At 45.6% G+C, this 27,858-nt stretch overlaps 1 protein-coding gene across 3 annotated transcripts in view; it reads left to right on the top strand.

Moving 5' to 3' along the window:
- Nucleotides 1-27,858, top strand: part of LOC118372622 (piezo-type mechanosensitive ion channel component 2-like) — a 213,790-nt gene that overhangs the window by 33,122 nt on the left and 152,810 nt on the right. For all 3 annotated transcript variants that reach the window (XM_052483863.1, XM_052483862.1, XM_052483861.1), the window contains exon 2: nucleotides 11,128-11,223. In XM_052483863.1, the coding sequence (XP_052339823.1) occupies nucleotides 11,128-11,223 (96 nt within the window). The remainder of the gene's footprint in view (nucleotides 1-11,127; nucleotides 11,224-27,858) is intronic.

Genomic DNA, 27,858 nt, shown 5'->3' with positions numbered 1-27,858 from the left:
CTAGAATTGGCTTCCTATTTCGCAACAAAGCATCCTTCACTCATGCTGCCAAACATACCCTTGTAAAACTGACCATCCTACCAATCCTCGACTTTGGCGATGTCATTTACAAAATAGCCTCCAATACCCTACTCAACAAATTGGATGCAGTCTATCACAGTGCAATCCGTTTTGTCACCAAAGCCCCATATACTACCCACCATTGCGACCTGTACGCTCTCGTTGGCTGGCCCTCGCTTCATACTCGTCGCCAAACCCACTGGCTCCATGTCATCTACAAGACCCTGCTAGGTAAAGTCCCCCTTTATCTCAGCTCGCTGGTCACCATAGCATCTCCCACCTGTAGCACACGCTCCAGCAGGTATATCTCTCTAGTCACCCCCAAAACCAATTATTTCTTTGGCCGCCTCTCCTTCCAGTTCTCTGCTGCCAATGACTGGAACGAACTACAAAAATCTCTGAAACTGGAAACACTTATCTCCCTCACTAGCTTTAAGCACCAACTGTCAGAGCAGCTCACAGATTACTGCACCTGTACATAGCCCACCTATAATTTAGCCCAAACAACCTCTTTCCCAACTGTATTTAATTAATTAATTTATTTTGCTCCTTTGCACCCCATTATTTTTATTTCTACTTGACAGTTCTTCCATTGCAAAACTACCATTCAGTGTTTTACTTGCTATATTGTATTTACCCACCACCATGGCCTTTTTTGCCTTTGCTCTCCCTTCTCACCTCATTTGGACTCACAATATAGACTTGTTTAAACTGTATTATTGACTGTTGTTTGTTTTGCTCCTTTGCAACTTGTGTTTTGTATTTCTGCTTTGCTTTATCTTGGCCAGGTTGCAAAAATAGAACTTGTTCTTAATTTTACCTGGTTAAATAAAGGTGAAATAAAAAAATTCACTCCTGGACTCTGTTGCCTCCTGCCTGACCATTCTGCCTGCCTTGACCTCATTTGCCACATTGTATATGGACTCTGTTTAAACTCCTGCCTGACCATTCTGCCTGCCTTGACCCCAGCCTGTCTGCCACTCTGTACCTCCTGGACTCTGTATCCTGCCTGACCATTCTGCCTTGCTTTGATCACGAGCCTGTTGCCACTCTGTAAATGAGAACTCTGTTCCCTCCTGCCTGACCATTCTGGTTAAATAAAGCCTGAAATAAAAAAATAAATAAAACCTCCTGGACTCTGTACCCTCCTGCCTGACCATTCTGCCTGCCTTGACCACGAGCCTGTCTGCCACTCTGTACCTCCTGGACTCTGTACCCTCCTGCCTGATCATTCTGCCTGCCTTGACCACGAGCCTGTCTGCCACTCTGTACCTCCTGGACTCTGTACCCTCCTGCCTGACCATTCTGCCTGCCTTGACCACGAGCCTGTCTGCCACTCTGTACCTCCTGGACTCTGTACCCACCTGCCTGACCATTCTGCTTGCCCTGACCCCGAGCCTGCCTGTCACTCTGTACATCTTGGACTCTGAACCCACCTGCCTGACCATTCTGCTTGCCCTGACCCCGAGCCTGCCTGTCACTCTGTACATCTTGGACTCTGTACCCTCCTGCCTGACCATTCTGCCTGCCTTGACCCCGAGCCTGTCTGCCACTCTGTACCTCCTGGACTCTGTACCCTCCTGCCTGATCATTCTGCCTGCCTTGACCCCGAGCCTGTCTGCCACTCTGTACCTCCTGGACTCTGTACCCTCCTGCCTGATCATTCTGCCTGCCTTGACCACGAGCCTGTCTGCCACTCTGTACCTCCTGGACTCTGTACCCTCCTGCCTGATCATTCTGCCTGCCTTGACCCCGAGCCTGTCTGCCACTCTGTACCTCCTGGACTCTGTACCCTCCGGCCTGATCATTCTGCCTGCCTTGACCCCGAGCCTGTCTGCCACTCTGTACCTCCTGGACTCTGTACCCTCCTGCCTGATCATTCTGCCTGCCTTGACCCCGAGCCTGTCTGCCACTCTGTACCTCCTGGACTCTGATCTGGTTTTGACCTTTAGCCTGTCCACGACCATTCTCTTGCCTACCCCTTTGGATTAATAAACACTCCAACCTTCTGCATCTGGGTCTCTCTCGCCTTGTGTCATGATAGTTTCCATCACAGCTGTCGTGATTTTTTTAATTTATAAGGTAAAACCTGTGGATGGAAACAGGGTTTGTGATATAAAGTCTTTAAAAAAGCAGTGGAAAAGTCTAAATGTTGAATAAAATTATATTTGAACTTGCTCCACTGGTTGTCTGTGAGGTTGGTCTTTCAGTGGGTCGAAATTTGAGAAGAAATATCCACAGGAAATCATTATTTCCCCAACTTATTAGAAATGTCTGTTTCTAACACCTGCCACATGCACAAAACCATAAACACCTGCAACATGCACAACACCATAAACACCTGCAAGACTTGGGTCAGTATGCATGCATTGAGTGCATGTACTTCCTTCTGGTGCGTGTGCCTTTGTTCACGAGAAAACAAATCTTGTTTTCCACACACAGAGGTGGGTTTAATAATACTACTTTCCAATGGATATATTGTCTCAAAATTCGACCCACTGAATTTTATTCAACATTTGTGACAGACAAGCGAAGTTATGTGTTTTTTTTTCTATGTAAATGTGTGGGGTTATTTTGACGTCATCGCCACGATTGGAACTAGGCCTCCCTGTGAGTCACGGTCTCTTGTAGCATCTGAACCTTTCAACCTGCAGTGTAAGCATTTTCAAATAGAAGAAAGTGTAATTGTACTGGTTTGGTATTTGGCCTATTAACATGGTGGTGTTAGTCATATGATGGTCCTTTGAATAGTTCTGTAAATACTACTTGACATGACTTAAGTCTGAAGTAAGTGCAGGCAATGTTTAATAAAGGCCCAATCCTTAATTTGAAAAACAACTTGGTGGTAAATGTCACAGGGGTTGCAACTTTAAACTGATGCGTCCCACTGGACTGAATTGGATCAATGGGGAGTTTTCCACTCAGGAAAAGCAAACAATGCTGTTTTAAAGGCAAACAAAGGATGAAGCAGAAGAGAGAAGAGATGAGTACAAGTACATTTTGAAACCTTAAAACTGTGAAATATAACCTATTAAAAATAGGAACAAATGCCACTGTGCTGTATCCGGGGAAATACACAAAGGAAAAAAGTGTGTCCATTGTTGTGCATAAAAACATAATTGTAATTTTGAATCTATGCTTTGTGTGTATTTCTGGGTTGTGAGTGATGGAGTCTTTATTTTACCATTAAGCAGGCTACCAACCTCTGTTACATGCAATACTTCATAGAGCTCCTTAGAAAACGACTCAAGTCCTTCATTGTTCAGAGGAGTGGTCCATTTTGTTTGAAAGCCTGAAGAAATATGCTGCAAACATAATTAGTTTTGGCTGAATGCGCCGACGGACTCACAAGACTATTTAACACAAGCGCCATACATGACATTTTTCATAAACTTTGCACCGGGTGAAGATTGAGCTGTATGTATGTTTTCCCAGATAGACTAATGGACAGATTGATACTCAGGCTAAAATGCTTGACATAAATGGCATCAGCAACGGTTTATCTTAATGCAATCTGGACGTTTAGATGTCGTTTTGCTCAGTTTTGGCATTCCGACAGAGATCTGCCAAGTTTTCTCCAGTGCCAAACGCCTGTTGTCAAACACTTGTTGGAATGTCGAGTGCAGTGCAGGCATCTATCAAACACTGTATGTCAAAAACATTGATGTTTATACATAGCCGCAGGAAGTAGGGGTGCTGAGAGTGCTGCAGCACCCCCTGACAAAATCGGAATCTAAAAAAATATATGAATAAAATATCAAATAAAAGTAATGCATGGTCATTTACAACTCCTGTATTGTTGAACTGATACAGCCGTCACAGCACCCCCACCCCAACCATCTTCCTGCTGCTATGGCCTAACAGAGCTATCCCTTCCCTCCACTCCCATAGACACTGTTCTTTACAGAGCTATCCCTTCCCTCCACTCCCATCGACACTGTTCTTTCCAGAGCTATCCCTTCCCTCCACTCCCATCGACACTGTTCTTTACAGAGCTATCCCTTCCCTCCACTCCCATCGACACTGTTCTTTACAGAGCTATCCCTTCCCTCCACTCCCATCGACACTGTTCTTTCCAGAGCTATCCCTTCCCTCCACTCCCATCGACACTGTTCTTTCCAGAGCTATCCCTTCCCTCCACTCCCATCGACACTGTTCTTTACAGAGCTATCCCTTCCCTCCACTCCCATCGACACTGTTCTTTACAGAGCTATCCCTTCCCTCCACTCCCATCGACACTGTTCTTTCCAGAGCTTTCCCTCCACTCCCATCGACACTGTTCTTTCCAGAGCTATCCCTTCCCTCCACTCTCATCGACACTGTTCTTTACAGAGCTATCCCTTCCCTCCACTCCCATCGACACTGTTCTTTACAGAGCTATCCCTTCCCTCCACTCCCATCGACACTGTTCTTTACAGAGCTATCCCTTCCCTCCACTCCCATCGACACTGTTCTTTACAGAGCTATCCCTTCCCTCCACTCCCATCGACACTGTTCTTTACAGAGCTATCCCTTCCCTCCACTCCCATCGACACTGTTCTTTACAGAGCTATCCCTTCCCTCCACTCCCATCGACACTGTTCTTTACAGAGCTATCCCTTCCCTCCACTCCCATCGACACTGTTCTTTACAGAGCTATCCCTTCCCTCCACTCCCATCGACACTGTTCTTTACAGAGCTATCCCTTCCCTCCACTCTCATCGACACTGTTCTTTACAGAGCTATCCCTTCCCTCCACTCTCATCGACACTGTTCTTTACAGAGCTATCCCTTCCCTCCACTCCCATCGACACTGTTCTTTACAGAGCTATCCCTTCCCTCCACTCTCATCGACACTGTTCTTTACAGAGCTATCCCTTCCCTCCACTCTCATCGACACTGTTCTTTACAGAGCTATCCCTTCCCTCCACTCCCATCGACACTGTTCTTTACAGAGCTTTCCCTCCACTCCCATCGACACTGTTCTTTACAGAGCTATCCCTTCCCTCCACTCCCATCGACACTGTTCTTTACAGAGCTATCCCTTCCCTCCACTCCCATCGACACTGTTCTTTACAGAGCTATCCCTTCCCTCCACTCCCATCGACACTGTTCTTTACAGAGCTATCCCTTCCCTCCACTCCCATCGACACTGTTCTTTACAGAGCTATCCCTTCCCTCCACTCCCATCGACACTGTTCTTTACAGAGCTTTCCCTCCACTCCCATCGACACTGTTCTTTACAGAGCTATCCCTTCCCTCCACTCCCATCGACACTGTTCTTTCCAGAGCTATCCCTTCCCTCCACTCCCATCGACACTGTTCTTTACAGAGCTATCCCTTCCCTCCACTCCCATCGACACTGTTCTTTACAGAGCTATCCCTTCCCTCCACTCCCATCGACACTGTTCTTTACAGAGCTATCCCTTCCCTCCACTCCCATCGACACTGTTCTTTACAGAGCTATCCCTTCCCTCCACTCCCATCGACACTGTTCTTTACAGAGCTATCCCTTCCCTCCACTCTCATCGACACTGTTCTTTCAGAGCTTTCCCTTCCCTCCACTCCCATCGACACTGTTCTTTACAGAGCTATCCCTTCCCTCCACTCCCATCGACACTGTTCTTTACAGAGCTATCCCTTCCCTCCACTCTCATCGACACTGTTCTTTCCAGAGCTATCCCTCCCTCCACTCCCATCGACACTGTTCTTTACAGAGCTATCCCTTCCCTCCACTCCCATCGACACTGTTCTTTACAGAGCTATCCCTTCCCTCCACTCCCATCGACACTGTTCTTTCAGAGCTATCCCTTCCCTCCACTCCCATCGACACTGTTCTTTACAGAGCTTCCCTCCCTCCACTCCCATCGACACTGTTCTTTACAGAGCTATCCCTTCCCTCCACTCCCATCGACACTGTTCTTTCCAGAGCTTTCCCTCCCTCCACTCCCATCGACACTGTTCTTTCCAGAGCTTTCCCTCCACTCCCATCGACACTGTTCTTTACAGAGCTATCCCTTCCCTCCACTCCCATCGACACTGTTCTTTACAGAGCTATCCCTTCCCTCCACTCCCATCGACACTGTTCTTTACAGAGCTATCCCTTCCCTCCACTCTCATCGACACTGTTCTTTACAGAGCTATCCCTTCCCTCCACTCCCATCGACACTGTTCTTTCCAGAGCTATCCCTTCCCTCCACTCCCATCGACACTGTTCTTTACAGAGCTATCCCTTCCCTCCACTCCCATCGACACTGTTCTTTACAGAGCTATCCCTTCCCTCCACTCCCATCGACACTGTTCTTTACAGAGCTATCCCTTCCCTCCACTCCCATCGACACTGTTCTTTCCAGAGCTTTCCCTCCCTCCACTCCCATCGACACTGTTCTTTACAGAGCTATCCCTTCCCTCCACTCCCATCGACACTGTTCTTTACAGAGCTATCCCTTCCCTCCACTCCCATCGACACTGTTCTTTCCAGAGCTATCCCTTCCCTCCACTCCCATCGACACTGTTCTTTACAGAGCTATCCCTTCCCTCCACTCTCATCGACACTGTTCTTTACAGAGCTATCCCTTCCCTCCACTCCCATCGACACTGTTCTTTCCAGAGCTATCCATTCCCTCCACTCCCATCGACACTGTTCTTTCCAGAGCTATCCCTTCCCTCCACTCTCATCGACACTGTTCTTTACAGAGCTATCCCTTCCCTCCACTCCCATCGACACTGTTCTTTACAGAGCTATCCCTTCCCTCCACTCTCATCGACACTGTTCTTTGTCCCTTTAAGCTATCCCTTCCCTCCACTCTCATCGACACTGTTCTTTACAGAGCTATCCCTTCCCTCCACTCCCATCGACACTGTTCTTTACAGATGGGTATCCCTTCCCTCCACTCCCATCGACACTGTTCTTTACAGAGCTATCCCTTCCCTCCACTCCCATCGTGTTACACAGATGGGTTCTGACACTTCTTTCCAGAGCTATCCCTTCCCTCCACTCCCATCGACACTGTTCTTTACAGAGCTATCCCTTCCCTCCACTCCCATCGACACTGTTCTTTACAGAGCTTTCCCTTCCCTCCACAGATCCCATCGACACTGTTCTTTACAGAGCTATCCCTTCCCTCCACTCCCATCGACACTGTTCTTTACAGAGCTATCCCTTCCCTCCACTCCCATCGACACTGTTCTTTCACAGAGCTTTCCCTCCACTCCCATCGACACTGTTCTTTACAGAGCTATCCCTTCCCTCCATTTATCGACACTGGTTCTTTACAGAGCTATCCCTTCCCTCCATCCCATCGACACTGTTCTTTACAGAGCTATCCCTTCCCTCCATGGTCCCATGACACTGTTCTTTCCAGAGCTTTCCCTCCACAGATCCCATCCATATTGTTACGTCACAGATAGGTTCGACACTGTTCTTTACAGAGCTATCCCTTCCTCCACTCCCATCGACACTGTTCTTTACAGAGCTATCCCTTCCCTCCACTCCCATCGACACTGTTCTTTACAGAGCTATCCCTTCCTCCACTCCCATCGACACTGTTCTTTACAGAGCTATCCCTTCCTCCACTCCCATCCACTGGTCTTTACAGAGCTATCCCTTCCCTCCACTCCCATCGACACTGTTCTTTACAGGTGCTATCCCTTCCCTCCACTCCCCATCGACACTGTTCTTTACAGAGCTATCCCTTCCCTCCACTCCCATCGACACTGTTCTTTACAGAGCTTCCCTTCCCTCCACTCCCATCGACACTGTTCTTTATCAGAGCTATCCCTTCCTCCACTCCCATCGACACTGTTCTTTACAGAGCTATCCCTTCCCTCCATGGTGTTATCGACACTGTTCTTTTATCCACGGCGTCCCTCCACTCCCAGATGGAGTTCTATCCCTTCCCTCCACTCCCATCGACACTGTTCTTTTACCAGAGCTATCCAGATTCCCTCCACTCCCATCGACACTGTTCTTTCACAGAGCTATCCCTTCCCTCCACTCCCATCGACACTGTTCTTTACAGAGCTATCCCTTCCCTCCACTGTTATCGACACTGTTCTTTTATCCAGAGCTATCCCTTCCCTCCATCCATCGTGTTCTTTCCAGAGCTATCCCTTCCCTCCACTCCATCCATTCACTGTTACTTTCCAGAGCTATCCCTTCCCTCCACTCCCATCGTGTTCTTTCACAGAGCTTCCCTTCCCTCCACTCCCATGTCACTGTTCTTTCCAGAGCTATCCCTTCCCTCCACTCCCATCGACACTGTTCTTTCCAGAGCTATCCCTTCCCTCCACTCCCATCGACACTGTTCTTTTACAGAGCTATCCCTTCCCTCCACTCTCATCGACACTGTTCTTTACAGAGCTATCCCTTCCCTCCACTCCCATCGACACTGTTCTTTCCAGAGCTATCCCTTCCCTCCATGGTCCCATCGACACTGTTCTTTACAGAGCTATCCCTTCCTCCACTCCCATCGACACTGTTCTTTACAGAGCTATCCCTTCCCTCCACTCCCATCGACACTGTTCTCTTTCAGAGCTATCCCTTCCCTCCACTCCCATCGACACTGTTCTTTACAGAGCTATCCCTTCCCTCCACTCCCATGTCACACTGTTCTTTACAGAGCTTTCCCTTCCCTCCACAGATCCCATCGACACTGTTCTTTACAGAGCTATCCCTTCCCTCCACTCCCATCGACACTGTTCTTTTATCAGAGCTATCCCTTCCCTCCACTCCCATCCACTGTTCTTTACAGAGCTTTCCCTCCACTATCGACACTGTGTCTTTACAGAGCTTCCCTTCCCTCCACTCCCATCGACACTGTTCTTTACAGAGCTATCCCTTCCCTCCACTCCCATCGACACTGTTCTTTACAGAGCTATTTCCCTCACTCCCATCGACACTGTTCTTTCCAGAGCTTTCCCTCCACTCCCATCACACTGTTCTTTACAGAGCTATCCAGATTTCCCTCCACTTATCCATGGTGTTATGTCACACTGGGTTCTTTAATCCAGGCTTATGTCCAGATGGGTTCTTCCCTCCATGGTCCCATCGACACTGTTCTTTACAGAGCTATCCCTTCCCTCCATGTCCAGATGGGTTCTGATTTATCCATGGTCTTTCACAGAGCTATCCCATTGTTCCACTCTCATCACACTGTTCTTTACAGAGCTATCCCTCCACTCCACTCCCATCTGACACTGTTCTTTCACAGAGCTATTAATCCTTCCCTCCACTCTCATCGACACTGTTCTTTATCCAGAGTATCCACTTCCCTCCATTCTCATCGATGTCACAGATGGGTTCTTTACCAGAGCTATCCCTTCCCTCCATCCCATCGACACTGTTCTTTACAGAGCTATCCCAGATTTCTGATCCACTCTCATCGACACTGTTCTTTTATCAGAGCTATCCCTTCCCTCCACTCCCATCGACACTGTTCTTTACAGAGCTATCCCAGATGGGTCCTCCACTCCCATCGTGTTACACTGTTCTTTACAGAGCTATCCCTTCCCTCCATGGTGTTATCGACACTGTTCTTTACAGAGCTATCCCTTCCTCCACTCTCATCGACACTGTTCTTTTATCAGAGCTATCCCTTCCCTCCACTCCCATCGACACTGTTCTGATTTATCCATGGTGTTATCCCTTCCTCCACTTATCCATGGTGTTTGTCACAGATATCCCTTTTATCCACTCTGATGACACTGTTCTGATTTATCAGAGCTATCCTTCCCTCCACTCTCATTTATCACTGGTGTTATTACAGATGGGTTCCCTTTATCCACTCCCATGTCACTGGGTTCTTTATCCAGAGTTATCCCAGATCCCTCCACTCTCATTTATCACTGGTGTCTTTACAGAGCTTCCCTTTCCATCCCATGGTGTTATGTCACAGAGCTTCCCTTCCCTCCACTGTGATGTCACAGATGTTCTTTATCAGAGCTATCCCACAGATCCACTTCTGATTTACACTGTTCTTTACAGATGGGTTCTGATTAATCCACTCCCATGTCACAGATGTTCTTTTATCCAGGTGCTATCCACTTTCCTGATTTATCGACACTGTTCTTTACAGAGCTATCCCTTCCCTCCACTGTTATGTCACAGATGGGTTCTGATTTATCCAGGTGTTATCCCTTCCCTCCACTCCCATTTACACTGTTCTTGTCACAGATGGGTTCTGATCCCTTCCCTCCACTCCCATCGACACTGTTCACACCACTCTCCAAAGCTGCAATCATAACTGTTAGAGACACAGAACTTCTTCGTCCCTTTAATTTGAACCGTTGGTGCTGCCGTTCTGTTTTATTTTGGTTCCTTATAATTAAGGTTACTAACTTCTGGGGGGGAGGGTTATCCATGGTGTTACGTCACAGATGGGTTCTGATTTATCCACGGTGTTATGTCACAGATGGGTTCTGATTTATCCATATTGTTACGTCACAGATAGGTTCTGATTTATCCACGGTGTTATGTCACAGATTGGTTCTGATTAATCCATGGTGTTATGTCACAGATGGGTTCTGATTTATCCACGGTGTGATGTCACAGATGGGTTCTGATTAATCCATGGTGTTACGTCACAGATGGGTTCTGATTAATCCATGGTGTGATGTCACAGATAGGTTCTGATTTATCCATGGTGTGATGTCACAGATGGGTTCTGATTTATCCATGGTGTTATGTCACAGATGGGTTCTGATTTATCCACGGTGTGATGTCACAGATGGGTTCTGATTTATCCATGGTGTTATGTCACAGATGGGTTCTGATTTATCCATGGTGTGATGTCACAGATGGGTTCTGATTTATCCATGGTGTTATGTCACAGATGGGTTCTGATTTATCCACGGTGTGATGTCACAGATGGGTTCTGATTTATCCACGGTGTGATGTCACAGATGGGTTCTGATTTATCCACGGTGTGATGTCACAGATGGGTTCTGATTTATCCATGGTGTGATGTCACAGATGGGTTCTGATTAATCCATGGTGTTATGTCACAGATGGGTTCTGATTTATCCATGGTGTTATGTCACAGATGGGTTCTTATCCGATGTGTTACTTGCTGCCTTGTTGTTTTGCAGCTTGTCTGTTCCGGTACAATGGGTTCTCTTTTGTCTACCTCATCTACCTCCTGCTCATCCCACTGTTCCCAGAACCCACCAAAACGACAATGCAAGGTAAGAAATGTTTCTTCCATGATGAATTCCAGTGAACTTATTTAGTCAGGGTTGTTTCTTTCAGTGGATGTGTTCTTACTGTACAGCTCTCTTCCATCAGTGTAGGGGCCACATATGTTTTGGTATGAGGATGTGGAGATAACAGTTATCTGTCTGAGCGTCAACTGACACATACAGTACTTTTTGAGACTCTTAAATGGTAATTCCTTGAGCAAACAAATTAAATCAAACCAAACAATCCATTTTAAAGAGCCAGAGGTTAAATAGCCTACATTATCAGGGTTTATGGATGGCCTCGGCCTAAACCTAGGATTTACAACACTCAGTGACAGAATGATTTCAGACTCCTCGGCGTCTGTGTCAGAGGAGACAGGGATGAGAAATGATGGTGCTGTGATTTGACATTGCAACACACACACACACACACACACACACACACACACACACACACACACACACACACACACACACACACACACACACACACACACACACACACACACACACACACACACACACACACACACACACACACACACACACACACACCATATATGTCCTTAAAATACAGAGGAAACATTTTCCTGTACGGTTTTCCTTCATGTGCACCTCAATCTTTACCATCTCAGTTTGAATATGGCTTTCATTGTACACTGTAAGCCTTCCGTTAAATATAAGATACATCTCCTCTTAACACTACCTCCCAAAATGTGTGACAGCCAGGCAGGGATAACACCACTCAGGAAAAGGGAGGGAGGACAGAGTGAGATGAAAGAATGCAGCTTCTGCCTGTCTACACAGAGACACATGCACTCCTACTTCACTTTCCCCTTAAGTGTCAGCTGGCCACAAGTTCAACTCTCTCTCTCTCTCTCTCTGTCTCTCTGTCTCTCTGTCTCTCTCTCTCTCTGTCTCTCTGTCTCTCTCTCTCTCTGTCTCTCTCTCTGTCATTCAATTCGATTGAATTTATTGGCATGGCAAGTTCATTATTACTTACATTGTCAAAGTAAACATATCGAAAAATTAAACAAAATATATATATTTATATATAAATAAATAGTGGGACCAACAGCAATAATAATAGTCGTAGTGGACATGGGATTACCATTAACAACAACAACAACAACAATATTAATGAGAACAACAATACATTAAAGCAGTGGTAGTGGACCAGTGTCAACATGACTGAGAAGACACATGACCTGGTAGTAGACCAGTGTCAACATGACTGAGAAGACACATGACCTGGTAGACCTGGTGAGAAGACACATGACCTAGACCAGTGACCTGGTAGTAGACCAGTGTCAACATGACTGAAGAAGACAGTAGACCATGACCTGGAAGACACATGAGTAGACCAGTGTCAACATGTGAGAAGACACATGACCTGGTAGTAGACCAGTGTCAGAAAGACACATGACCTGGTAGTGGACCAGTGTCAACATGACTGAGAAGACACATGACCTGGTAGTAGACCAGTGTCAACATGACTGAGAAGACACATGACCTGGTAGTGGACCAGTGTCAACATGACTGAGAAGACACATGACCTGGTATGAAAGACAAAACAAAACAAGATGGGAAATATTATCGACATTACTTTGCACTTTTCACTGACTGTCCCTCAGGTTGTGGCAGGAGGACACATATTTGGCTGCAAGAACTGCACATTTTGGCTTTCAGCCTATAAATATTTGATTTTTTCTCCATCTTTTATAGTTTCAAATTCTTTGTATTTAATTATAATTTTGGGAAAGAAATATTCTCTTAGGTCTGAGTATTTGTCACAGTGTAATAGGAAATGCAGCTCTGTCTCTACCTCTCCCCTGGAGCAGAGTGAGCCTGTCCTCTCTGGGCAGCCAGGTTTGTCTGTGACGACCGGTTTCTATAGCCAGACTGTGCGTACTGAGTCTGTACCTAGTCAATGTTTTCCTCAGTTTTCTATCAGTCACAGTGGTCAGATAGTCTGCCACCATGTACTGTCTGTTTAGAGCCAAATAGCATTGAAGTTTACTTAGATTTTTTTGCGGTGTCTTTCCGATAGGTGATATATATATTTTTTTGTTTTGTGATGATTTGGTTGGGCCAGATTTTCTGAGTGCTGTCCTGAGGCTCTATGGGGTTGGTTTGGGTTGGTGAACTGAGCCTCAGAACCAGCTGGCTGAGGGGACTCTTCTCTTTTTTCATCTCTTGACATTGTAGAGCTGTGTGATGGAAGGTTTTGGGGTCACTAGTTTTTAGATGGTTGTAAAATGTGATGTCTCTTTTCTCTATTTGAATGAGGAGGGGGTGTTGGCCCAATTCTGCTCTACAGGCCTTATTTGGAGGTTTTCTTTGCACTTGCAATACAGTCTGGCAAAACTCTGCATATAGTATTTCAATTGGATGTTTGTCCCATTTGGTAAATTCATTATTAGAGATTGAACCCCATACTTCACTGCCATATAGAGCAATTGGTTCTATAACTGATTGAAACATTTTGAGCCAGATTCTAATTTAAATTTTGATATTGATGTTCCTTTTAATGGCATAGAATGCTCTTCTTGCTTTGTCTCTCAGCTCATTCACAGCCATGTGAAAACTACCTGTGTTGCTGATATTTAGTCCTGGATATGTGTAATATTTGGTGTGTTCTAATAGAACTGTGTCCAAATAGAATTTATATTTGTCATCCTTATTTCCAGACCTTTTTTTGGAATATCATTATATTTGTTTTTTTTAGATTAACGGTCAGAGCCCAGGTCTGACAGAACCTGTGGTTAACGGTCAGAGCCCAGGTCTGACAGAACCTGTGGTTAACGGTCAGAGCCCAGGTCTGACAGAACCTGTGGTTAACGGTCAGAGCCCAGGTCTGACAGAACCTGTGGTTAACGGTCAGAGCCCAGGTCTGACAGAACCTGTGGTTAACGGTCAGAGCCCAGGTCTGACAGAACCTGTGGTTAACGGTCAGAGCCCAGGTCTGACAGAACCTGTGGTTAATGGTCAGAGCCCAGGTCTGACAGAACCTGTGGTTAACGGTCAGAGCCCAGGTCTGACAGAACCTGTGAAGACGATCTAGGTGCTGCTGTAACCCCTCTTTAGTGGGAGACCGCAGCACCAGGTCATCTGCGTACAGAAGATACCTGATTTCAGTGTTGTGTAGGGTGATACCAGGTGCTGACAATTCTTCTAAAGTTTTTGCCAATTCATTAATGTAGATGTTAAATATTAGTCTCTCTCTCTCTCTCTCTCTCTCTCTCTCTCTCTCTCTCTCTCTCTGTCTCCCCTCCCTCATTACCCTGCGAAAGCTCATCCTAAAATCTCATACATCCTCTTAGCAGTGTTGTGTATGAATATAGTCCCCTAATGTGAATTGTGTAAACACCCCTTCCTATCCTGTCCCCCCATTGGCCAAACTTATTTCAGTGTTTAATAACCCAGCCGTTATCTGGTGAGAAATACGTTTTTAGTCACTCCATCTGGTATTCTGGATTTACTACATACTTTTTGAAAATGTATTTAAATTAATGATATATAGCCATTGATTCTTGATGAATATAACTTATAAATGCCTCATGAGCTTAGTTCAACTGTCATACCTAATAATAACACAAAATATAAACTTGTTTTACTCCAATATTTGTCAACGAAAGTAAATATTGAAAAAACACTATATAGCCTCAAAACATGATTAAAACTATTATGTTGATGTCATTGATGGTCAGTCCTTGCATCCTTAGCTCTGTCTATGAATTTGAGAGTAGTTACATTTCTCCAGCCCCATCCCTTGGCTTCTTACCAAAACAGGGGTGGGTAGAATTCCAGACGTGTCAGAGCATGCAACACGTGCCTGTCAGTCATGTGTCTCTTGTTTCAGGAGATTATCTTGCCTTGGGGTGACAAGGCTTGGCACTAAAATCTAAAGTTATCCCCCCAAATAAAGTAGTCCACCAAAACATTGTGTGGGGAGGGGGGATCTTGACCCAATATCTGCCCAATGACGCCGGTACATCACATAGAAAGGTTCTTGCTCTATATTTACTCACCAAAAACAAATTTCTGACATCTATTGAGGTGAAGACATGACACTCATTCCACCTCGACACCTCCAGGGATTTTAGTTTTGTGGTTCCCATTTATTTTATTTTTTTTGATGATGAAGCAGCTGAGGCAGCCAAATGGACAGAGACAAAAAAAACTGTGATAGAACAAGATCATATGCCGGTGATGGACAATCAAGAAGTGATAGAGGTCAGGGTTCAAAAGTAAATACTTCTCTGGTCTTCTAGCAGCTGGCTGCGGAGTGGTGGACAGATTGAGACATCTTTCCTCTCCTTGTCATTCTCCTCCAGCTGTTTCCCTCCATCACAACTCCAGTGTAAGGCTTCAGTCCCATCTCCAATCTCCTGGAAAAAAATGGACATCAATTAGTTATTTTCCTCAAGTTCTTTATAAACCAAAATGTTCTCTGATTTTACCCAGCTTTTCTAATAAAGCTTGAGTGACCGTCCATATGTCATCCTCCGCGACACCTGCTGAGGCCTTTGTGGTCAAACAGCTAATTAAAGGTCATGTTTAGTCAAATTCAATAGGGCTCGATCCAATCATACCCGCATTCCGGAATTCACGCAGTTGGTGTTATTCCCACAGTCAAATCCAAACTGTGAGGAAGACAGCAAACATTACTATTGAAGACACACAAACAGTAAGTCCAACTTGTGCAGTGGTATAACTGTTTGGAGAAGTCAGCCAGAGTGTCATGGGCTGATGCACTTTATCAACCAACCAAAACCTTAATGTAAACAACCCAGACCTCGCTAATTGACACAAAAAGCCGTTTCCCCTGATGACTTGGGTTCTATATAAGTTTCCTCCGAGGAACCTCTGTAATACAATACAACACCACAATCCCAGCAAACTCCAGTACCCCACTACTCCGAGCCATCCTAAAAGGACGTTAATACAAACAGACGCAATCTGACCTTGGAGAGGGGGACGCAGGAGACAAGAAGGCTTCCTGAGGAAACAGAGCTCAATGGAGAGGTCGTCACCAGGGCACCCCAGGCCCACGCCTCCCTAAACCCCTCTTGTCTCTTTTCCCCAGGAAGCCGATGAGTCACCAGCACTGTTCACACAATGAGCTGTCTATCTGCCTGCCATCCCACCTTCCCCCTCTCTCTCTCTCTCTTTGAATCCTGCCTCAACGCAACCTGTCAACCAGGACCCTCTGGGTCCCTCCGTTAAGGCAAACTGACAGTGAGGCTTTGACTCATTGGATATTATATCATGTGGATTGTATTTGAAGTTTTATTGATGTTTCATAACGTTTGATGGCCCAGTGCAGTCAAAATGTGATTTTCCTGTGTTTTATATATATTTCCACTCTATGAGGTTGTGAAATTGTAAAAATGATGATAATTCCCTTTTAGTGTAACAGCTGTTTGAAAAGAACACCTGAAATCTCAGCTTGTTGTTGTGGCATGGCCTTTTGGCCTGCCTGGTGATATCAGTTAATATACCAATAAGAAAGAGAGTTCCAAACCTCTCTGTCAATAACAGCAGGTTTTCAGTTTTCCCCCCTCTACTCAGGCTACTCCCAGACAGTCCTAGCAAAGTTTTTGCTTGAAATTGCTCTTTGCTAAGAAGCTATTTTTGTACATTTTTGACCGTTTTAATTGAAAACAATCACAGTAAGGTACTTAATTGTTACTCAGAAATGATTTGATATTCAGATAAAAACAACTGCATTGGACCTTTACATTTTTGGACCGGTTGTTTGGAATAGAAATGGGATCAATTGCTTGTTCAGCACTGAATTTAATAACAATAGTGCAAAATGTTAAGGGAGGCTGAAGAATGCAAGTTTCTGCATCGCTGTCGGTTGACCAGTCAACTAGCTCTTTCTTTTGAGGTTGCATTCCAAGTGTAATACCGAATGCTGGCTTGGGCCGGCTCCTTGAGCACTTCTTTGTTCATTGACAATATTCTTTGGCAGCCGATGAGGTCATGTCCCACACACAAACACACACACACACACACACACACACACACACACACACACACATGCGCACGAGCATGCACACACGCCTCTGACACATCAGAAAGTATAATTAGAGACTGGTTCACAATTTGTTTCCTTGATGGATTAAACATTTGTTAGCTTTTTTGTTAGCTGTAGCATTTGCTACATTTGCTACAGCTAACTCAAATTATATCAAACTTTGTCACATGCGCCATGAAATGCTTACTTACAAGCCCTTAACCAAATGCAGTTCAAGAAGAGTTTAGAAAATATTCACTAAATAAACTTTAAAAATTGTAAAAAAAAGAACACAATAAAATAACAATAACGAGGCTTCATACAGGGGGTATCAATACCGAGTCAATGTGTGGGGGTACAGGTTAGTTGAGGGAATTTGTACATGTACTGTAGGTAGGGGTAAAGTGACTATGCATAGATAATATACAAGTCGCAGCAGTGGGGGGGTTTCAATGTAAATAGTCTGGGTGGCCATTTGATTAATTGTTCAGGAGTCTTATGGGTTGGGGGTAGAAGCTGATAAGGAGCCTTTTGGTCCTAGACTTGGCGCTCCGGTACCGCTTGCCGTGCGGGAGCAGAGAGAACAGCCTATGACTTGAGTGGCTGGAGTTTTTGACCATTTTTGGGGCTTTCCTCTGACACAGCCTATTATATAGGTGCTGGATGGCAGGAAGCTTGGCCCTAGTGATGTACTAGGCTGTATGCACTACCCTCTGTAGCGCCTTTCGGTCAGATGCCAAGCATTTGCCATACCATGCTCTCGATCGTGCAGCTGTATAACTTTTTTAGGATCTGGGGACCCATGCCAAATCTTTTCAGTCTCCTGAGGGGGAAAAGGTGTTGTCGTGCCCTCTTCACATCTGTCTTTGTGTGTTTGGACCATGATAGTTTGTTGGTGATGTGGACACCAAGGAACTTGAAACTCTCGACCAGCTTCAATACAGACCACGTAGTCATGAGTGAACAGGGAGTACAGGAGAGGACTAAGCACGCACCCCTGAGGGGCCCCAGAGGATCAGCATGGCAGACATGTTGTTGTCTACCCTTACCACCTGGTGGCGGCCCATCAGGAAGTCCAGGATCCAGTTGCAGAGGGAGGTGTTTAGTCCCAGGGTCCTTAGCTTAGTAATGTGCCGATTGGGGACTATGGTGTTTGTCGTGACGTTGTATTAGTTAATGTGAAGACTGTTGTTCATCGAATGATTAAAAGTTTCTAATTGCGTGATTAACTGAATCAAGCAATTATTAACTCATTAACCTGGGGCACCATGGGAAAACTAGTTTTTATTGAGTTTCTATTTCCCAAATTAACTCAAAGAATATCAGAATATCGATTTTACAACAGCCGCTAATTAACCAGTTACCTCTATAATCTCGTTTTGAACGTCGTATAGTCCGTGAATCTGCAAGGACCAGGGTCTCACCAATGAGTTCGGACCCGGGTCTCACCAATGAGTTCGTAACACACCAATCTTAGTTTAATATTTATTTAATAGAAAGCTAAAATGATGACAAGAGATACACATAGAAAAAAAACACATTATAGGCTATTGATTACAACTTAGTATAACGGGCCAACACACTATAGCGCATTACCCAAAATGGGGATTTCAAAGAGAGAGAGGAAAAAGAAAGTACACGAGAGAAATATACATTTGGGTGAATTTGTCAGCTATGCTATTCTAACCCTAGCCTTGCCCCAAACTGCCGCTCTTATGGGTCAGAATATAATGATGTAATTAAGTGAGGAAGACCTCCGAGGATTCTCTGTGTGGACCGTTCAGGCTGCTCGATGACGCACTTCTCCGGCGCACCTTTCTGATCGTCCTCCCGATGTCAGTGTCCTTTTGGCTTAGGAGTCTGTTCCCCCATCCTTGCTCTGGAAGGGGTCTTCTGAGGACAGACAGTTCTGTAGCTCAGAGCTCACAGCGTTGGAATGAAACAGTGTAGATACCACGATTCGATGGGAGATGGAGGCTAGGTGTTTCGACTTGAATTCACCCGCTTAGACACAGCTACTCATCCGTAGCTTGGGTAGAAAAAGATTTCTTTGTCTTCAAACTTTTTGGGTTTGTTTACTTTTTATAGCTTGGGTCACATAGTCTTCTCTGTAAATTCTTTACTCACAGGTTTTATACCCTTGTGTCAGAAGTGGGTGTAACCGCCTTTAGGGCAATTCTCTGGGCGTACCAAATTAAGAGCAAGGTTTTTCTCAAATCCAATTTTAGACAACTAACTTAACATTTCATCTTTACCAAAACATTCCCTTTGATTTGGACATTTTCCACACAACGTACAATGTATAAACATCAAACATATACTAGGAAAACTCTTCACGTTACAATATTTTTGTAATAACGTCATCTATTAACCTTCAATAACAACACAAAAATGACATACATTTTCATATTCCATCTATCGTCATGACCACCATTGTGGCTGACGGAAACCATTGTTCCCTTTATAAATAAAGTCCCTTTATTTCATGTTTAATGTTCTGAGGCTGGTTCTCCATAGTAACAGGACAAAGGAATTTGTCTGTGGCCTGAGATTTAACAGGGGCGTGAGGGGTCATAAAACCCCCCACATCTTCAGACCCCTAGATCTCTCCTCCTCTGTTGGGTTTGAGAGATAATCTGTAGGGTTGTGGTCTCCTGTAACCTGACCTGATCAGGACAGTCATGACATGTTGAACACTGAGCTGTAGTCAATTAATAACAGCATTCTCACATAGGTGTTCCTTTTGTCCAGGTGGGAAAGGACAGTGTGTAGTACGATTGAGATTGGCTCATCTGGGGATCTATTGGGGCGGTATGCAAACTGGAGTGGATCTTAGGGATGAGGTTGTTGATGTGAGCCGAATACCAGCCTTTCAAAGCACTCCATGGCTACTGATGTGAGTGCTATGTGGCAGGTTACCTTCACTTCCTTAGGCACAGGGACTATGTTGGTCTGCTTGAAACATGTAGGTATTACAGACTCAGTCAGGTAAAGGGTGAAAATCTCAGTGAAGACACTTGCCAGTTGGTCCACGCATGCTTCGAGTACACGTCCTGGTAATCCATCTGGACCGCGGCTTTGTGAATGATAACACTCTCAGTAGCTGATGTGAACAAGACCTTTGAAGAGGTCAACACACAGTCGCCCAGAACAGCTGATGCTCTCTTTTATTCTTCAGTGTTGCTTGACTCGAAGCGAACACAAAAGGCATTTAGCTCATCTGGTAGGCTCGAGTCACTGGGCAGCTCGCAGCTGTGTTTCCCTTATTAGTCCGTAATAATTTTCAAGCCCTGCCACATCCGACGAGCGTCAAAGCCAGTGTAGTAGGATTCAATCTTAATCCTGTATTGATGCTTTGCCTGTTTGATGGTTCGTCTGAGGGCATACCGGGATTTCTTATAAGCGTCCAGATTAGTGTCCCGCTCCTTGAAAGCGGCAGCTCTAGACTTTTGCTTGGTGTGGATGTTGCCTGTAATCCATGGCTTCTGGTTGGGAAATGTATGTACGGTCACTGTGGGGACGACGTTGTTGATACACTTATTGATGAAGCCGATGACTGAGATGGTATACTCCTCAATGCCATTACCTAGTAATATCACTGCACTCCTTTCCTCAGCATTCTAGGCCTAGTAGTATCACTCCACTCCTTTCCTCAGCATTCTAGGCCTAGTAATATCACTCCACTCCTTTCCTCAGCATTCTAGGCCTAGTAATATCACTGCACTCCTTTCCTCAGCATTCTAGGCCTAGTAGTATCACTCCACTCCTTTCCTCAGCATTCTAGGCATAGTAGTATCACTCCACTCCTTTCCTCAGCATTCTAGGCCTAGTAGTATCACTCCACTCCTTTCCTCAGCATTCTAGGCCTAGTAATATCACTCCACTCCTTTCCTCAGCATTCTAGGCCTAGTAATATCACTCCACTCCTTTCCTCAGCATTCTAAGCCTAGTAGTATCACTCCACTCCTTTCCTCAGCACTCCACTTTAATCTAAATGCACAATTATACCTAATATGTATTTTCTTCACACCACAGTCTAATATGTCTTGGGACTTGCACACAAAGAATTCTCTCCAGGCTGGTTTAGACCTGTATTCATTCCTAGAGCAGCTTAAAGGGGATGTGGCATGTGAAGGTAACTGTGGCCTGGTAGCACAATTTAGATTTCTTGCTAGGCTGTAATTAAAGGGTAAGTGCTTTCCACTAGATTACTCCAGATGAAACAGATTACACATCGAGCGGGTATGTAACATAGTATTAACACAAAGCTCAATTTAACTTGGAAAAGTAAAGGGACAAACAGGTGGTATGTATGTATTTACAGTATCCTGGTTTAGAAAGTAGGATTACAATGTTTTAATGTTGTAGTTTTCAACAACAAAATGTCAACAACTTAGATTTTGAGTTATTTTGAGTCAACATGCATTTTGAGTCATTTTACATTTACAATAATTTTGAGTAACCAAAATGAACCTTAAAACATTGGGCCATATTTAATCAGAGCCAGTAATTTGTTTGGCTGATTAGGGCTTTTACATCCCTTATGATTAGATGTAGTAAAATCATCCAAACACTATTTGTACTGCTATTGACAATGGCTCCCATGACAAAGCTAATCAATGCCAATCAAATTTGTCAACTGAAATAGTGGTGTTTCAATTGACTAAACCAGTGTTTCCCAAGCTGTGGGGGGGTCAGTCTGCTGGGGTATTGTCAATAGGAGGCGCTATACATTTTGGCCCGACTCTGTCATATGTGTAAGTTGGCCTCTAAATGAGTTTGGGAACTAATAGACTACACTACTACATGCATGTACATTGTGTACAGTTATTCTTGGGGAGGCAGGTAGCCTAGTGGTTAGAGCATTGGGCCAAGAACCGAAAGGTTGCTGGATCGCATCCCATGGCTTACAAGGTAAAATTATTTATATTTTTTATTTAACTAGGCAAGTCAGTTAAGAATAATTTCTTATTTTCAATGACAGCCTAGGAACAGTGGGTTAACTGCCTTGTTCAGGGGCAGAACGACAGAATTTTGCCTTGTCAACTCTGGGATTTCATCTTGCAACCTTTCGGTTACAAGTCTAACACTCTAACCACTAGGCTACCTGCCGCCACAAATCTGTCGTTCTGCCCCTGAACAAGTTGGTTAACCCACTGTTCCCTGGTAGGCCGTCATTGCAAATAAGAATTTGTTCTTAACTGACACGTATAGTTCAATTTAAAAAATGATTCTCTTGGTCTGACAGTATGGACTCACAAATCTGCTGTTCTCTCTCTATTAGAACTGCAGGAAAGGGTCATAGATTAGAGTGCATTTTGTAATAATGTGATTTACTCCCGATCACTGATTTGTGATGGCCCATAAAGAGCTCTACTTTTGGGCAACAGGATTGGCAAGGAGCAGCTTTCAAAAAAATTAGATGTTATGATGGGCCAACGGAAGCCAAGTTGCAACTCAAGCATCGTTGGCCCCACGCAAGCCAGACCCGACCTAGGGGCCCTTTTCAATGAGCTAAGCAGCTCACTCCCAAGGCTTGGCAGCCTGCACTTCTCCCAGGGACAATCTTTAAATGCGATTAAGTTGATGAAATTTCAGAATTCAGATAACAGTCGTGGGAATTAAAAACATGTGGGGCTTGCGCCAAACACACACCATCCGCTCGCCAGTTTCCTTTCACTGGCATCCTGAGATCCAGATTCATACCTTCCTTTAATCTCAACATTAATTCAAACACAGTGGTGAATGGAAGAGGAGAGAAAATGGAGGGAGAGAGAGAGAGAGAGAGAGAGAGAGAGAGAGAGAGAGAGAGAGAGAGAGAGAGAAATAGGGCTAAATCGCAAGTTTTTTTGTTGCTGTTGTTGGAATATGCCACGGCAACCTCTTTTCAAATTATTCTGTAAAACACACACACACACACACACACACACACACACACACACACACACACACACACACACACACACACACACACACACACACACACACACACACACACACACACACACACACACACACACACACACACACACACACACACACACACAACACATCTGGTCCATATTTGAGTTTACTGTGTGAGTATCGCCTTTCTCTCAGTGGTGTTTTTGAAAATTTCCTGGTACTTCTAATGGTTTCAATACATGCTACAACGTCTATCAGAAGCCATTGTGAACATTCATGCTGAATCAATACGAGATTGAATATGATCCGTTATTGATGTCAACTGTTAAATCCACTTCAATCAGTGTAGATGAAGGGGAGGAGACAGGTCAAAGAAGGATTTTTAAGCCTTGAGACAATTGAGAAATGGATTGTGAATGTGTGCCATTCTGAGTGTGAATGAGCAAGACAAAAGATTTAAGAACCGAGTATGGTACTAGGTGCCAGTCACACCGGTTTGTGTCAAGAACTGTAGTGCTGCTGGGTTTTTCCATGCTCAATAGTTTCCTGTGTGTATCAAGAATGGTCCACAACCCAAAGGACATCCAGCCAACTTGACACAACTGTGGGAAGCATTGGAGTCAACATTGGCCAGCATCCCTGTGGAACGCTTTCGACACCTTATAGAGTTCAAGCCCCAACGAATTGAGGCTGCTCTGAGAGAAAAAGTGTGTGTGTGTGTGTGTGTGTGTGTGTGTGTGTGTGTGTGTGTGTGTGTGTGTGTGTGTGTGTGTGTGTGTGTGTGTGTGTATACTCAGTGTATATACTACTCTCCTTCTTCGACTGTCCCCATAGGATAACCCTTTTTGGTTCCAGGTAGAACCATTTTGGGTTCCATGTAGAAACCTCAAAACGGTTCTAATTGGAATCAAAAGCTTTTCCCCTGGAACCAACCAGGGTTATTCAAAGGGTTCTCCTACGTGGATAGACAAATTACCCTTTTAGGTTCTAGATAGCACCTTTTTCTTCTAACAGTGTACATAATATATGCCATTTAGCAGACACTTTTATCTTACAGTCAGTCATGCACATTCTTATGGGTGGTCCCGGGGATTCCCTAACATGCTCTACCAACTGAGCTACAGAAGGACTACATGAATAGGTTCATTGATGTCTTTTCCACAACAGTATCTCATTGTAATGTACATACCAGGTTGCCACTCCAACTCATTTCCATATCTCTTGTAAGACAATAAAAAAACTGATAACCAGTAGGTGTTTATGATGTTACGTGTCCTCTGTTTGATGTGTGGAGCCTCATGAAAAGTGTGTAGTGGCTCCCTCTCTTTGTCATACATACAGCCTGTTATGGAAGAGAACCACAATAGATGGGGATGTAGGGGTGTGTGAAAGTGACCCTGCAGCCATGTTGGGTTGGAATAATACATCTCAAATGTCTAATCTAAAACAAACTATAATTGGATGCTCAAGACCATTCACTGAAAACCCCTTCATTGGCTGCAATGTTAATACACCACAGATTTGACATTTGACTTTAATTGTAGCCCCAGTGTTTTACAGGAAGTTCAATCCAATGTTAGAAGTTTGGCTCTAAGTTGATCAACCTGCGGACACCGCCATATGTGAGGACAATATTTGATTCATAACATAATTAAATGAGGGAGTCACACTTTCTAAGTGACAAAGATAGCTGAGTGTCCCTACTAGGACAGTGTCCATATCAGGATAGCATCACGTTTCTACGGAAGTCTGAGTCACAAGGCGTCGGTGTCAGAAGTGGGATCATTAATCCTTAAAGAGAGATGGAAGTGTCTCTTTGGGAGTTTACAGGAGTGTTCCCCTGCTCAGTGTCAGGCTCCTTACACAGTTAGGGGCTGACACACGCCTAGGGAGCTCTCTCTCACACGTTTTGAGCTAGTGTCAGCATCTCGCTGACTTAAATGGAAGGTGCCAATTTGTTAGCTGAATTTGATAGCTTGCTTAGAGTTATGGATCCATAGTTAGGAATATTACACGTACTTGTTTGTTTTGATGAAAACCTGCCAACATCTTGTTTGGATCTGCCATGAACTGAGCTTTTCTGCTTCCTGGTTAGATGTTGTTACACAATTGAAGGTAAGACCCAGGTGCAGACAATGTTGAATAACAAAAGTTTATTAATTTGAACACTGGCAGGCAAAGGTACAGGATGGCAGGCAGGCGAGCTCAGGGTCAATTCAGGCAGAGGACGGTAAATCCAGAGTATTGGGGCAAAGGTTCTGGATGGCAGGCAGGCTCAGGGTCAGGGTCAGGGCAGGCAGAAAGGACAAAATTAGAAAACAGGAAAGTAGACCAGGCTGTGAGGTTTTGGCTTCCGGGGGTGTAGCCGCGGGGCTATGGGGGCGTGCCAGCGCATCTGGCTTGACCTTCTTGGATACCGGTCGGGGCTCCGAAAGCGAAGTGGCCCGGGCCTTACTGAACCCCTCCCGGAGGTCCTGGTACTCCACTGGGCTGGCGAAGAGGTTCGTGGCAAAGCCCCCCGGAAGATGTCCCAGGGCAGGCAGAGCTTCAGGCAATGTGTGTGGCAGAACGGACTCCAGCCCACGATTGCACCAGTATACCAGTTAATAGAGGGATTGTGTCGCTGGAGCCAAGAGAATCCCAATACCACGGGAACCTGCGGTGACTCAACCAGCAGGAATTGGATTGTCTCACTGTGGTTCTCCGACACTTGTAGGTTGACGGGGGTGGTCTGGTGGGTGACCCGGCCTATAGAGTTCAGTGCTCTAACACCCATGGGAATGGAGAGGGGTTGAGTGGGGATGCCCAGCTCAGATGCCAGGCTAACGTCCATAAAACTCACATTGGCCCCCGAGTTGATGAGTACCTGGAGAGACTTGGACTGGTCGGCCCCACCGCAGGATGGCACGGAGAGGGGGGCGAGCCAGGGGAGACGAAAAATTATCTTTACGGCCCACCAGAGTACTCACTCCAACTGATGAGCTGGGTCTCTTGAAGGGACAGGTAGACACATAATGACCGGCAGTACCGCATACAGATAACTCTGGGTCTCAAGTCTGTGTACGTGTTCGGCTGGAGACAACCTAGCCCTGCTGAGCTGCATCGGCTCGGGAAGAGGTGAATCGGCAGTCTCCGGAGGCTCTTGGAGGGACTCGGGTAAGCTCAGATCCTCTCAGGGACGTAGATGCCGGGGACTTCCAGAGTTCATCAGATGCAAGGTAGGATCCTTGAGTGAGCGATTGGGACCACAATTGGACCTCTTCTCCCTCCTACGGTCCCGTAGCCGACCATCGATCCGGATGGTTAAAGCAATGAGTGAGTCGAGATCCGTCAGTAGTTCTTGGGCTGCAAGCTCATCCTTTATCTCCTCCGATAATCCGTACAGGAACGTGTCGAACAGTGCTTCCGGGTTCCAGGTACCCTCCACTGCTAGCGTGCAGAACTCCATCGCATAGTCTGCCACATTGAGGGAATCCTCCCGAAGCAACTTCCAGGCACCCTCTCTCCCGGACCACGGAGCCTCTAACTTCTCGCCTCCGCCACAAATCCCTCCAGACTGAACATACTGACTGTTGTTCCCAAACGGCAGTAGCCCAAGCGAGGGCCCTCCCGGATATCAGCGTGATGAGGTGGTCTATCTTAGAGCGGTCATACGGAAAAGAGGAAGGTTGCAGAGGGAACGTTGAGCGAAAAATGCCCGATAAGTGCCTGACTCTCCATCGAAGTGTTTCAGGGGGAGGTAAGCGGGGTTCCCGGGAAACCAGAGTGACGGCACTGCTACCAGCCGGGTTACTGAGGGACCGAGAGGTTACCGTCATGGTAGGCTTCCTAGTAGACAACCCATGGACTTCCTCCCGTAATGTGTCCAATGCTTGTTTATGATGTTCGGCCACAATCTGGAACCGTTCCATCAGACCATTAAGCAACTCCTTGTGCCTTCCAATGATAGCTCCTTGGGAGGCGATGGAGTTGCGTAGCTGGTCAGAGTCTGCTGGGTCAGTCATGGCCAGTTCATACTCGTTCAAACACGTTTGAAGGTAAGACCCAGGTACAGACAATGTTCAAGTAACAAAAGTTTATTAATTCGAACACGGGCAGGCAAGGTACAGGACGGCAGGCAGGCTCAGGGTCATGGTCAGGGCAGGCAGAGGTTGGTAATCCAGAGTAGAGGGCAAAGGTACAGGACGGCAGGCAGGGTCAGGGTCATGGTCAGGGCAGGCAGAGGTTGGTAATCCAGAGTAGAGGGCAAAGGTACAGGACGGCAGGCAGGCTCAGGGTCATGGTCAGGGCAGGCAGAGGTCGGTAATCCAGAGTAGAGGGCAAAGGTACAAGACGGCAGGCAGGCTCAGGGTCATGGTCAGGGCAGGCAGAGGTTGGTAATCCAGAGTAGAGGGCAAAGGTACAGGATGGCAGGCAGGGTCAGGGCCAGGGCAGGCACAAAAGACAAAACTGGGAAAACAAGAAAATAGACAAGGCAGGAGCAAGGGGTAGAACTCTGGTAGGTTTGAAGAACAAAACGAACAGGCAACAGACAAACAGATAACACAGGTATAAATGCACAGGGGATAATGGGGAAGATGGGCAACACCTGGAGGAGGGTGGAGACAATCACAAAGACAGGAGAAACAGATCAGGGTGTGACAGTTGTACTAATCGACTGAACCAGCTGAAGCATTTCCATTCAGGGGTTTGTTCTTGTTCACTTCCTACTG

This window comes from Oncorhynchus keta, chromosome 28 (genome assembly GCF_023373465.1).
Source record: "Oncorhynchus keta strain PuntledgeMale-10-30-2019 chromosome 28, Oket_V2, whole genome shotgun sequence".
Classification (NCBI taxonomy): Eukaryota; Metazoa; Chordata; class Actinopteri; order Salmoniformes; family Salmonidae; genus Oncorhynchus; species Oncorhynchus keta.
Note: the sequence above shows the minus strand (reverse complement) of the source record. Positions and strands in the feature narration are given on the sequence as shown.